Source organism: Brachionichthys hirsutus, chromosome 2 (genome assembly GCF_040956055.1).
Source record: "Brachionichthys hirsutus isolate HB-005 chromosome 2, CSIRO-AGI_Bhir_v1, whole genome shotgun sequence".
Lineage (NCBI taxonomy): Eukaryota > Metazoa > Chordata > Actinopteri > Lophiiformes > Brachionichthyidae > Brachionichthys > Brachionichthys hirsutus.
The window spans coordinates 7,654,517-7,667,987 of NC_090898.1; the positions used below are offsets into that span (position 1 = coordinate 7,654,517).

At 45.0% G+C, this 13,471-nt stretch overlaps 1 protein-coding gene across 1 annotated transcript; it reads left to right on the forward strand.

Annotated features, from left to right (window-relative positions):
• The first annotated feature begins 484 nt into the window (after nt 1-484).
• calcoco1a (calcium binding and coiled-coil domain 1a) lies at nt 485-10,345 on the forward strand. The gene is made up of 15 exons (XM_068749998.1): nt 485-596; nt 2,402-2,585; nt 2,675-2,777; nt 4,555-4,757; nt 4,847-5,059; nt 5,311-5,459; nt 5,527-5,596; nt 5,709-5,864; nt 6,096-6,350; nt 6,515-6,640; nt 6,909-7,004; nt 8,610-8,697; nt 8,874-9,121; nt 9,328-9,419; nt 10,310-10,345. Exons 2-15 carry the CDS (start codon nt 2,454-2,456, stop codon nt 10,335-10,337), a joined length of 1,959 nt encoding a protein of 652 aa, XP_068606099.1. The 5' UTR covers nt 485-596; nt 2,402-2,453; the 3' UTR covers nt 10,338-10,345.
• The last annotated feature ends 3,126 nt before the right edge of the window (nt 10,346-13,471 follow it).

The following is a 13,471-nucleotide window of genomic DNA, read 5'->3' on the forward strand; positions in this document are numbered from 1 at the left end:
ACAATGCTATTTACTGCTTTCTTTCTTTTATAAATAAAGAAATACAATTAATATTATGCAGAATTGAGTTCAGCCTTTCGGCCCGGCCCTCCAGAATATTTTCTATTTCTCATGTGGCCCCATGGAATAAATAATTGCCCACCCATGATTTCGCCAGAGGTCTATCTAATCGTTGATTTTCTCCACGCACAACCAGATCTGCATTTCTATTGGTCAATCTCCACAGCTCGACCGGTCACAGCCAATGGCCTTCAAGTGCCGTCACACTCTCAGGGGGAAGATAACATCGGCAACAATGTAGCGTCAGATTTCCTCTTGTACCTAAACGTGGTGCTTTGGGGGTTGTAGTTTTCTCCGCCTTTGATCGGCGTTGTTACGTCGGCGCAATGAACTACAACCCCCATAATTCCGCTGCGGCTGCGAGACTGTCACATTTGTGTTTTGCTTTGTTTTGTTTTTTTTGTTACGGTTTTGTGTTTGTGTGGAGCAACTGATCCCGAGGAGGAGAAGATCTTAACGCGCGTGATTCTGTAGGGTTTTTTTTTTTACGCACGGACTTGTGACTGCGATCTGACAGAAACGCGAGGGCGATCAAGGTAGGACAGGACGACGGAGACGGAGGACAGACATTGTGTGCGCAGATGTCGTTTAGTATAGTTAACAAAGCCTGTTATTGTCTCCTCTGACGCGCACTGTCCACCGTCCACGTTAACTGCGTGGACGGATGATGAATAAGGAATTAAAAGGCTCGGATCTGCTTCTTAGAACTTTGAGAGAACGATTGCCTGCATCGACCTGCGCGGTTTTCTTAACGTGCGACTTTTGGGGCCTCCAGCCTTGAAGCGGTGTAACGTGAACCCGAAAGGCTTCGGTGCGCACTTTCCAGGATCCTCTGAGGAATCTGCACCATTTCTATTTTGTATTTACGCTTCAAACGTTTAACCCTTAATCTTAAGTTCCGAAGGGTGTTTCACAAAATAGAGAACTCCTCTTCCCAGCAATTACATTGGATAATACCGGTTCCATGGCGATTCATATTTAACTATTGCATGCTGTCGTGCTGGGAGAGTTCATTGGACTTGTGAATGTTCTAGCACTACAGGACACATCTGTCCTACAGTGTTGTCAGCAGCCAACCCGATGTTAAATAAATCATGCTTCCTGTAAGGCAGTGGTCCCCAAACACCGGGCCGTGGCCCGGTACCGGTCCGTGAGGCATTTGTTACCGGGCCGCACAGAATGTGCGAATTTTTTTATTTATTATTATTGATTATCAGTCTGAAGACGTTTTATTTTGAAAAGTGACTTCTGTGCGTAATGACGCAGAGACGGTCTCGGTCACGTGATAGGTTAGTTTGTGCAGATCGAAGAGTTTGAGCCGTACTTCCCGACCACCTAAGATCGACGGACTTCAAAGGAATGGATCCGCGACCCATTTGTGAACAAACCTGGTGAATCGAGCCTGTCCTGCTTCCATTTCTAACTTCCTGTCTTTATGAAGCGGGATTCCCTGCAGTGAACGTAACAACGTTCCCTCTAAGGTGCCCTCGTGCGTAATTACGCACAGCTGATACGGTCTTCACGCAGCGAAAATCTACGTTGCGCACACGAAAAAAAATCCAACCTAAATTGAAAATAACAAACACGTAAACATTCATTCCGTGCTATTTCCCACTGAGTCAGTGAGTGGCCGGTGACTGGCTGCTCCGGCTAATGATGAGATTCATGTTTTTACGCATCTAATAGACGCCATTGTGATCGGAGTTCCAGAACTCTCTCGGGACCACAGTACACACATCCTTTGTGTGTTCATTTTACCTGTTTTATTTGTTGATTTGTATCACTTGTTTTTATGTTATTTATTTTTATACTATTGTGCATATTAAGCAGAATTGAGTTCAGCCTTTTGGCCCGGCCCTCCAGAATATTTTCTGTTTCTCACGTTGCCCTGTGGAAAAAAAAATATTGCCCACCCCTGTATAAGAGAGTACATCTAAATGTGTCAAACCTGTCCAGTGGAGGGCCGAGACACTCCAGGTTTTCTTTCCAACCATCTCTCCAGCAGCTGATCTCGCTAATGAGTTCCTTCTCTCCAATCGGAGGCGTTGATAATTACAATCACCTGCTTTAATAGCCCGCTGGAAGGAAAACCTGGAGTGTCTCGGCCCTCCACTGGACAGGTTTGACACCAACCTGAGCCCAATGTCAATAAAAGATCATCATATTCTAATCTTAAAATATGGTTGGCAATGCCTGAAATAGCCCTGGGGACAAACGTGTGTCAGTGTTCATGTTGCTCAGAGGTCATGCCCCCCCCCCAAGGTTTAGTTCTGGTGTCTTCTCAGTGTTAATAATATAATGGACACACTCAAGTTTGAATGCTGTGATATTTTACCTGTAGGTGCAAATACAATAAAGAGAGGCTGCGTTCCTGAGTTCCTGCAGTGTTGGCCATGGAGAAGACTTGGACGGTGGAGTTTAGAAACGTGGGCTGCAACTACTTCCCTCAGAGCAGAGTCGATTGCCACTACACATTGAGCTCGCAGAACAACTGGGCCAGCAACGACTGGATAGGGCTCTTCAAGGTACCGTCGTTAACCCGATAACTGTTACAGAGATCAATACAGAGTATGCCACTGCAAAAATAACAGTTTGTGCACGTTGCCTTCCCCAGGAGGGATGGTCGTCGGTGAAGGACTACCACACGTTTGTCTGGGCACTAGCCCCAGCTGACTATCACCAGGGCGTGGATGTGAACTGCTGCGTGCACTTCCACGGTACTCATGTCATTGTGTTTGAACTCATTTATCCCCATCATTGGCCATAATCCACACGAGTAAAGTGATGAAATCTGCACACACACACACACACACACACACGGAAAAAAAACCTTCCCGAGGAGATCCCTGTTTCTGTCTAATAAAGTGCATTCCTGAATCCAAAGAGGTTTTTTTTTCAACCTGAAACAAGTAAAGGCTAATATTTATTCCTAAATTAAAAGTATAATTTACTCAGATTACTCTGCAGAAGATGTACAGTATATCTTAGCTTGGTTTCTGACTAGAACCCCCCCCCCCCCCAGTCTCTGCTGTCATGACAACACATTTATGTTGAGTGCAGGTGAGTCAGCGGCCCCAGAGCCTGCTCTGACTCCTCATTCGTTTCTAGCAATGTTTCATTTCATTTTGTCCTGTCAGCAGCAAGTATAAGGGTGATGCAGTGTGAGGGCTGCAGGTGTGGCACTGACCTCTAATGTAGTGACTTATTAGTGACTTAAACATGTTGTCAATGTCATTCTTTGTTTAGAGAAGAGCAAAGGAAGGAAAGTGTAAAGGAACCGCTGATGGGTTTTTGATTTAAAAAGAAGGTTGCCTGCTCGGTGACCCCAGCTGGTGCTGGAAGTTACAGTGCAGCTCATAAACTTTGCTGTATGTCATTCTTGCTCTGCCTGCCCCATCTGACCCCTTTAGTGTGTGTGTTGAGAAACAGGAATTCCAGGTAAATCATTCTTAACCTAAAGCTCTAGCCTGTGTGAGATAAGGATTATATTAGATTACCTTACTTTATGGGCCGGATGAAATCAGCAGCTGCAGCTGCTCTCTGGTAAAAATGAGAAGCAGGAGGCCAAACAGCATCAGGTCCTTTACTGTAGGTTTAAGGGTGGATAAAATGAAAAAAAAAAAAGAACATATGCATATATAGAATATGTTTAATTGAAATTAAATTTAAAGTAAAGTCACTTTAACGATCATTTTGTCACATTGTCCATGCTAATGAATGTAAGGAAACCATAATAGGATGCTGGTATTTGTATATAATGTAACATTTGAGAATTCATTTTTCATAAGTTTATTTAACGTTACCCTCTTAGCTATGTTGTGAGTTTAGCCCAGCAAAAAGCAGTTGAGGCAGCTGCAGAACAGTTTTATTAAGATATAGAATGTGTTTAACTTATACAGCAGGTTGCTAAAAGCTTAACACGCCTTTAGTTTGCTCTTGTCAGAGAAATGCAGATGATGTCCGTTAGCGATTCCCGATATAAAACAGCCCCCCCCACTCTACTCATCATTAATCGAGATGCAATGGATTGGTGGATAGATCACTTTTAAAGGAAGTAGTAAGTTCGAATGATGCACATTTTGAGCCTTCGGAAGATTAGATATTTAAACTTCAGTTTAATGCGACGGTGCACCTGCTTCTGATCCCACCCGAACAGACGGGACAGAACTCGATTTTTTTGTTCGTCCCAGAGTAAGACTTTATTTGTTTTGAGCATCACGGGAGCTCGTAAAGCTTCTGCATCATACAGGATGATTGTGATGGCCTTCCTTACCACGACTGCTAGACAGTATTACAATGTTAAATTCTATATGCAAATAAAATCCTGATTTAATTTTAACAGTGATGTACAAAGTAAAACAATATTTGAGCTCCAATTTAAATTCTTACTTTTGCCTGAATCCCGGCTGCAGGTGTAAACTGTTCATGTTTCATGTTCTTTGAGACAAATTCAGAAATATAACAAAAGTCCGTCTGTTTTCTGATCATTTGTAGCTTCCTACCTCCCTAAAACTGGTTCCCAAGAGTATGAGTTTGTCTACATTGATGCCAAAGGGGAAGTGCGCTCCCGGAGCTCCAAATTCACTTTCTGCACTTCAAGGCCACTCGAAGATCTTGTGACTCTTGAGGAGGAGCCTCATGGTGAGGAAGGTGGCAACGGCATGTTGGTGGTGGTGCCCAGGGCTGAACTGCTGCAGGTAAGTTTGACAGACACAGACCGACTGGATAAGGTAGTAGAGGGAAAAAAACACCAGGGACACCATGACACTTCCCCCTGTCTCGTCAGACTCGGCTGCAGGAATGCTTACAAGAGCGTGCTGAGCTACTGCAGATGCAGGAGGCGGCAAACAGGCAAAGACAGAAAGAAAAGTTGGAGTACAAGAAGGCAAGGGAGGCCTGGGACAGGCGAGCAAAACAGCTAGAAAGTGATATCGCCAGGCTGCAGGATGATCAGAAGCAGAGTCGGGAGAAGATCAAGATGATGGAGAGGAAGCAGAAGGTGATGTGTGGATCGAGGCTGTGGGCGGGGCATGACTTTGATTGAGGACCGTTTATTATCATTTCCATACTTTTCTCTGCTATATCTTTGTCCTCGTCGTGTCTTTTAAATAAAAAAAATCTGTGTAGTAATTCAATAAAACGTCTGGCTTGTTTTATTAAAATGTGAAATATTTATACGTGGGTAACCGTTTCTAATGTCATGATAAATCAGAAATCCTCTTAAAATTAAAAATGTATCTGGCCTCTTAGGAGGAGCAGGCGTTGGGAGAATTACTAGCCCAGGAGAAAAGCACTTTATTGGAGGCGAGAGCGGAGAGCAAAGAGCATATCCAGGAGCTGGAGGATGATATCAAAGCCCTGACTCTGAGAATTGTTGAAAAAGAGACAGAGTTGGAAAGGTATGACATTTTCCTCTTTTTTACTTTTATGCATCCATCGATTGCGAGTGACATTCTCTCTATGCAGGATGAAGGAAAGGGCAAAGAGGGCCGGTGCTCAGAGAAAAGACGACGAAGGCGACAGGAAGCACCTGCAGGTATAGTTATTACACAGAACGTGCCGGAGATCACATCCCGGTATCTCTGTTTCTCGTTCCTGCCACACGTCCTTCTGTCTCACGATCCGTGTCATTCGTTCACGGCTTTAAGACAAAGCTCGAACAGACGGAGCGCGAACTCCGAAGTCTGTCGAAGGAGTTCCAGGGCCTGAGGAACTCGCTGGCCCAGAGAGACACGAGTGTCCTGCTGCTCCAGAGCACCATCACCGCTCTCACGCAGAAACTCACCGCCGCCCACCGGAAAGAGGTCAGGAGTTTTGCTTAGAATATGCTACTCAAGCTAAATCCCGAGATGCAGCATGTTTGGGTTTTAAATACGTTTCAGCAAGACTTGCCTTACGAAATAACTTTGGCATTTCAAATTCAACGTCAATTACTTTTCAGGAGTGATATTTTGCACCAAAATCACAATTACATAAATGTAGCCAGCATGTGGGATTTTTACTCCCCCCCCCCCCCCCCCCCCTTGTATGATCAGGCGGAAGGCGAGGAAACTCTGAGGGAGATGCGTAGCCTGCGGGAGCGGCTGAACGCCAGTGAGCGCGCTGCAGAGGGCTTAAAGAGCGATCTCGGTGCCACGGTCACCCAGAGGGATCACCGGCAGGCCGAACTGCACCAGGCCCGTCTGCAGGCGGCTCAGCTCACCCTTCAGCTGGCAGACAGCAGCCTGACCCTGCGAGAGGGAAGAGCCCGGTGGGCCCAAGAGAGGCAGCGCCTGCAGCGTACTGCTGAGGTGACGTATCATCACAACTTGTACAAGCTGTAATGCATTTTGAAGTCTAATGTGCACCCCGCCTCTCGCGCAGTGTTTGCTGCGTTACGCTCCCACAGCTCTCCCGAGTCGATGCGTGAGGCACGTGTGTCAATGTCATTATGTGTGTGTCATCATCGTGGCAGAAGGACCACGAGCACCTGGAGACACTCGACGCAGAGATGCAGGGGATGGAGGACAGGCTGCAGGAAGAGACGACGGAGAGAGTGAAGCTGGAGGTGGAGCTTGGTAGAGAAAAGGATTGCAACCGGGTAAGAAGACTACCAGGGGATTACTACAGTCAGCGTTTCCTGTGATGAGGAATTTCAGCAGCTAAATATACATTTATATATATGTTCAAATACACATCATGTTAATGTTTTGCTCTAGATCTTCTTATGTACAAATGAGAATATTGGCATTACTCCAACATGCATTATGTACGTAGAAAAGGTACAACTATTCCTTTATGCTCCCCGTGACCTCCTCTGTGTTCGACCCAGTTGCCACGTTCTACTCACTGAGATGGTTCTGATGCAGGTTCAGCTGTGTGAAACCCGCCGGGAGCTGCAGGAGCTCAAGGCCAGTCTGAGGGTCGCGCAGAAGGAGAAGGAGCAGCTCCTCGCTGAGAAACAGGTTGGAACCACGTTTGAGTCGTCAGAGGGGACATTTAGTATCTGTGTTGAGGACGTGTGAAGGCTCCCGGAACGGCTTGCATGGATTAATTAAATTGCCACCGTTTAATCCTCATCAGCTCACAGCTACTTCAATTATCTTGTAAATTGTAGTAGAAATGTATTTTACGACCTCTTCCTCTCTGAAGCTCCTGATTGCCTGTGAGTGATGGTTGCTTTTCTAACTCTCTATACCACGGGTGTCAATCTCAAGGCCCAGGGGGCCAAATGTGGCCCTCCAAGTCATTTTTTGTGTGGCCCACGAGAGCTGTGTGCAGACATTTGTTTTTGTAAAATGCTGCATCTATCACATGTTCTTAACAGCCCACATTTGTTGGTTGTACTGCAGTTCTGCACCTCTCAACTGTGACAAAAGAGTTTTGAACAAAGTTAATGCCATAACTTGTGTTGGATGATATTTTTCTTTATTATTTAATATTATTTGATCAAACGGAAAAATTCAGCTGTCCAGTGCTGATCCTGAAGGCGAACGTCAGCACTGGACAGCTCCATATATTTCCGACTACCTACGGAGCTGTCCACTGCTGATCCTGAAAGTGACGTCTTTGTTCTTTATCTTGCCCACTTCGGTTGGTTTTTTTGGTTTGCGCATGTCCATGACAAGACAAGGTGGTGGCTTTTTGGTTTTACTTTGATTTTGTATCGATTATCTTTGTTCCTGCGTGATGTTTGCATTTGAATGGAACTTTTCCACATTATTGTGTTAATTTATTCCCATCACAAACTTTGGTTCGTACTTATGATTTTTCTCATTTACAGTATGGCTTTATCTCTAACAATTTTTAAGTTACAGCCTTTTAAAAAAAGTGATATCAAAACTGAATATTTTATTGTAATTACTGTGGCGGCTAAAGAATTAAATAAAACAAATAATAGTTATTTAACAGCATGTTAAGGAGTAGTTACATTTATTTTACATTAAATTACATTACATTCTTTTACTGTTACGGCTTACATTTGGCCTTTGGAGGGCAAACATGATGCTAATGTGGCCCTTGGAGAAAATGAGTTTAACACCCCTGCTCTATACTGATAAAGTACATTCATGGAAGCCTGCTGAGCAAACAAATACCCAAGTGCAACTTTGCGAGTGTTCCAGGTGTTGGAAATGTTCCCGTGTTGTCTTTTTTTTTTTAGTAGTAGTAGTTATTGTGCAATATAATTTGTTTATAGTGTAATATAAATCAGCGGATTTCAGGGCGGTCGGCGCTGCCGCTGTTAAACTGCCTGCAGAGCTTTTGTTGGCCAAACACTGGCGCATTCGCCCGGTGCTCGTTTGAGTAGATGATCGATGTTTTAAAAAGATCAGTGCGCGCCTTCATTTTAACATCTGCAATAGGAGATGCAGAGCAGCATGTCCGAGGCACATCATGAATTAGACAAATGCTTAAATGCTTACTGAGCAGCAATAACAATGCGCGTGGACTAGCAAACGGCGTGCATTTGCTTTATAACCACTTTCTGTGCTCTGAAGGAGTCTTGACGTTGCGAGGCGGTTGCTGCCCTGCCCTGACGTTTGACCTGATGGCTGTATTTTCCCCTGCAGGAGTTGGTGGAGTGCGTCTGTCAGCTGGAGCAGAACCTGGGAACAGTGTCCGGAGTCAAGTGGAGCTCTGCCCCTCTTGTCTCTACAGGTGAATGGAGACGCACATTAATCTGCTGTACGCCCCGGAGACGGGAACGATAAGACCCCCAACTATCAGCTAGCGGAAACACTAAATATTGTTCAGTGGCCTACGCCGCGGTGACGGGAGCAGTGCTCCGAGGAAAAGTGGCCGCTTCTCCTTTGCTTAATGTCGCTGTCTGACAGGGCTGTCTGGCAACACGTCATCCGACTCCGAGGATGAAAGTCCAGAGGCTCTGCAGGCATTCCGTCAACCAAGACCTCTGGGACACTACAGCCTGTGTGAGCAGGGCGAGCCTGATTCCTCGCTCCTCGTCACTCCTCCTCCCTCCCCAAGGGAGGTGGAAAGGGGCACGGTGGTCATTAACCAGCCAGCCCCGCTCTGTTCGCCACGCCAAGCTGGCACCGACGCTCAGTCGCACAGCTCCGATTCGGTGAGACTTGCCGTTTATCTCTCAGCATCGCCGTTAAAGTGACAATGAGCTGGTCGCCGCACAGACCAGATAGACACAAGCAGAGGGTCGTTTGATACAGACAGTATCTCCCAGAAGCAATTAGGCTGCTAATCGGCAAGTTATTAGACTATAATGGCTGCTGGACAGTGGGTTAATTGTGTGTGTGTGTGTGTGCGTGTCTTTAGGAGGAGGAATCTGATTCACTTCAGTGTGGAAGGCAAAGCTTTGAAGAGGAAATGGCACTTCTGCTTCCAGAGAACATGGATACTGTTCTCAGGTAGAAACCTCCTCCACATACACACATGATCAGACACGGAACATGTAAACACGCATGATCAGACACGGAACATGTAAACACGCATGAACAGATACGGAACATGTAAACACGCATGATCAGACACGGAACATGTAAACACGCATGATCAGACACGGAACATGTAAACACACTTTCACTTTGGAAAAACATTTTACATTTTCCCTCCGTTTCTATTCATGGAGGCATTTCAGATCAGGATTTCTACAAACTTCAAGGTGGTATTCTATTCACTCCGCAGAAGGCTAAGGATGAGGAGATTTCGCCCTGGCCCGTTCTAAACTCCAGCAACGTGTCACATTTTAAGAGCTTGCCATGACTTCATACTCGGAGCAATGTGAGAATCATCTGAAAATAGAAGAATGAAGTATTTTCTCTCGTACTGAAGTGCAGTACTTGGAGGAGTCTACTTTCTGGTGTCACTTGGAAAATGTTTTCAAAGTGTACAGCAAGAATTAAAAGGTTGCTAATGCTGCACAGACACATGCAGCCAGTTATTTATGGTGACAGGGTGAGTATGGCTGGAAGATTGAAGTTTTGAATAGGTGCTCATAAAAGAAGTTGAGCCAGGGTGAGGCGGCAGGAAGGGGGGGGTGGGTGGGGTCTGTGTGAGACAGAGCCGGGGCAAGATGGGAGGACAAGAGGACAGATAAGTTGACAGCAGGCTGTAGCAATGATTTACCTGAGGGGTGTACCACAGTCACGGGCCAATTTTCAGCATCATTAAAGCCCCCCTCTCTCTCCCACTCATCTACTCCCTCAGTCTAACCTCTTCTGTCAGCCAGAATGTGTGTTTCTTCCACTTTTACACACACACACACACACACACACACACTCTTCTTTGTGTCCTCCAGTGATCTGACAGACACCTCATTGTGGTAGCGGTGGACGTCCAGCCATGGAGCGCGATCCAAAGGAAAGGAGAAGGAGGAGGGTGGGGACGTCCTCGGAGTTAATATGGCTCCACGTTACAGCTCACTCACTACAATGGCAAAATGTTAATATGCAATTTACATCCTTTCAGGCGGTTTTTGTTGTTAGCACTGTCAAAAGTTCTTCGGGTGGCAGGTCAACAGCGTCTTTAAGACTTGTTGCACAGTCGACATTTGAGGGTTTGCAGACAGGCGGGAGGATTCCTGTTGAATCGCAGTTTTATTTCACGATGCTTTACGACGGAGGCTTTCTTGTTTTTTACGACATTAGTGATTAGGATTCACGGCAGGCATTGTAATTATGATTTATTTATTGCATTTGGGGGTTTTTTTGCAGTCGGCCCACCTCTGTTGGAAATCACAGCAAAACAACCTTCCAGCATTAAATTCTCCAGACCGTCTTCAAACATCTACTCATGACAGCGTGGAGTAATGATAGAGCGCCACGCTGAAATTACACTGCAGCAGTGGAGGGAACACGGCGGGGATGTTTCTCCTCCATTTGCTCTGAGCTAAGATTTGATGTGCACTTTCTCGCACGCATTAGCGGCCGATTGTTGTCATGCGGCTGCTGTTAAGGAGATTTAGCGATGCAGATACGCTTTGAGACAGGCAGGCATTTAAGTAGAACTTTTATTGAACGGCTTGTGCATAAAGTCTATTAAGATAGATGCCAGGTGTAAACGTTCTACCTTAATAACTTCACATCATCGTTATTGTTGAATTAATGCTTGTAGCCTTTTCCCACTGTAGATCAGCTGCAGTTTGTGGCTGGCTAATGATCCTGGATTTTACTTTTCATAGCTGGTGAGATGAAATTTACCAGCAATTCTATTTCACATCCATGCATTTCTAAATTTGTGTATAAAGTAATGAAACGCTTTAGGATCCTGACATTATGACACCAAACCCACGACACTATACTGCTGAGTAAAACTCGCTTCATACCTTTTCACCATTACTGTGTGCGTTTTTCATTTAGAATTAACTTGAGTTACGTTGCGATGAAACGGTATTGAGGTTTAGTTTGAAAAAATATATATATTTTTTTTTTTGCACAACTGCTTATTGCAACGAGTGACAAAACTTCCCAGGCTTGGCTAAGATTTGCGAGACGCTTTTCGAAGCTTGATTTCATCTGACGTTTCTGCACCCTATTTTTTTTTTTTTTGCCGAAAATGTTGGAACTATGAATACGTAGCAATATGTAATTTATGTCCTTTCATCTTAATTATCATCCGAGTGTCGTGTTTATTCGTTTTGTATTTGTTTATCTGCTTTCAAATACTCAGTTTGACGTTTGACTTGTATTGCTGCAAGACTTTATTACTAAGAAATGGTAATTATACCAGTGTGTTGAGTTTAAGCCAGAGCTGGAAATCTACAAATAAACCGATTTTAATGAATGAAAGGAGTAAATGTCCATCCCGTCTTCCGCCTCGTGTCCGCCGGTATTCAGGTGGGATACGTGTTGATGCTATGTACTAGAATGAATGTTTTTGTGGAGCCTGGCATTCTTTCCCAGAAGACAGACAGACAGACAGATTCTGGTCTCCGTCGTCTTGGTTTGTGCTTGTAAACTGACTTTAATGTCTTTGGATGTTGCAGTTGTTCCACAGAGAGCTTGAATACGAGTTACTCCTCGTCAGGACAGTCTCCCATTGCAATAAAGCTCTGGTGGTTATGGTTTGTTTTGAAGTTTTGTGTGTGATAGTTATGCGCACCCTGATGTATTTTCTTATCAGTCATGTAACAGGGTTCGGGGTGGGGTTCTGCACAATAAAAACGCTTTATGTATCCATTATTGAGTCTGGTGTGTGTTTTTCTGGCCAAAGATCACAGTAATATTTTGATCCTCGCATGACATTTCACTGGTAATTAACTACACCGTTTCTTTTTCACACGGCTGTATAAGCTATATTCCCTCTTGGCTCATTGCCTACTTCAGATACGTTTGGATTTTCTCTCCAGCCACCTTTGCCTCTCGCAGTCTGCTCAGGTCTCACCCTCTCATCATCATCATCCTCCTCATCCTCGTGCCCCCCCCCCCCCCCCACGCCTCCAGGCGCTCTGCCCTTCCCTCTTCTAAGCACTCCCTCCATCTTGAAAGTCTGGGGTGACGATAGCTAATTATAAAATCAATGATGCTGGGCTGCCTAGTTTACAGCCCCCTCTAAAACCTTAACTGGGAAATCACTGAGGGATTGATGACTCCCTCACTCTTTATCTCTTTTAATTAGAAATGTAAAAGATATGAAGACCCACAGGCCAGAACACATCTCCTAGTTTTTATGACTCGGACGCCCGCCTTTCCCCAGCTCTCTCTCTCCCCTTCTTCTTGTTTATTTCATCTGCCTCCCTGCTGGCACACCTTCCATTCTTACTCTTGTCACAGATACCTTTAGTCGTTTCTGCATCACTTTCTCTATTACCCACGTCCCTCCCTCCCCCCTCGCACAGGGGCAAGGTGTTAAATTTATGGTCTTTGCCCTTAAAAACATTTCTCGCCTTCCTCTCACCTCTCTCCTCTTCTCTTGACTGATTCCCAGCACTCCGTGGATTTGAGTTTTATCCTCCTGCACCCTCAGAGGAGCCGGCGTCTCTTCCTGCATGATGAAAAGAATAAGGTGCTGCTGCAGTTTGATTACGTTCAACCCAGAAGATGCGCCACTCCGGCATTTCCAAATATTCAAATGGTTTTCTCTTGCATTCCGCACTCATGACCTACTTTTATGGCTTCGTTCCTATCTGTTATGAATAATTTATTCTTTGCAGCAAGAATATTAAAAAGGAGATTTTAGCTCTTTATTAATTCAGTGTAAAGTTATGCACCCCCCCCAGCGGCTGTGCATTGCAGAGCTCTATCATTTCTTGCTTCACATTCCAAGTAATGGTCTAATCAAGCACTGCTGATGTGGAAGGATGAGTACCGTATATAGAAAAGTTGCCTGGCTCCTTTAAATTCCCCCCCAAGCACACCCAAACCCTCCCACATGTTTCCATGGTAACATCTTCCCAGGATCGGTATATGAGGCCATTTAATTGTAGCTTGTAAAATAGTGTATAATGTATGGGTCTTATTTC

What these genes read in the sequence shown, in the direction of transcription:
- calcoco1a (XM_068749998.1), top strand. Translation starts at nt 2,454, where the DNA reads ATGGAGAAGACTTGGACGGTGGAGTTTAGAAACGTGGGCTGCAACTAC. An exon ending in GAGAAAAGGATTGCAACCGG is followed by an intron (nt 6,641 to 6,908) that starts GTAAGAAGACTA and finishes GTTCTGATGCAG; the next exon opens with GTTCAGCTGTGTGAAACCCG. An exon ending in TGCCCCTCTTGTCTCTACAG is followed by an intron (nt 8,698 to 8,873) that starts GTGAATGGAGAC and finishes GCTGTCTGACAG; the next exon opens with GGCTGTCTGGCAACACGTCA.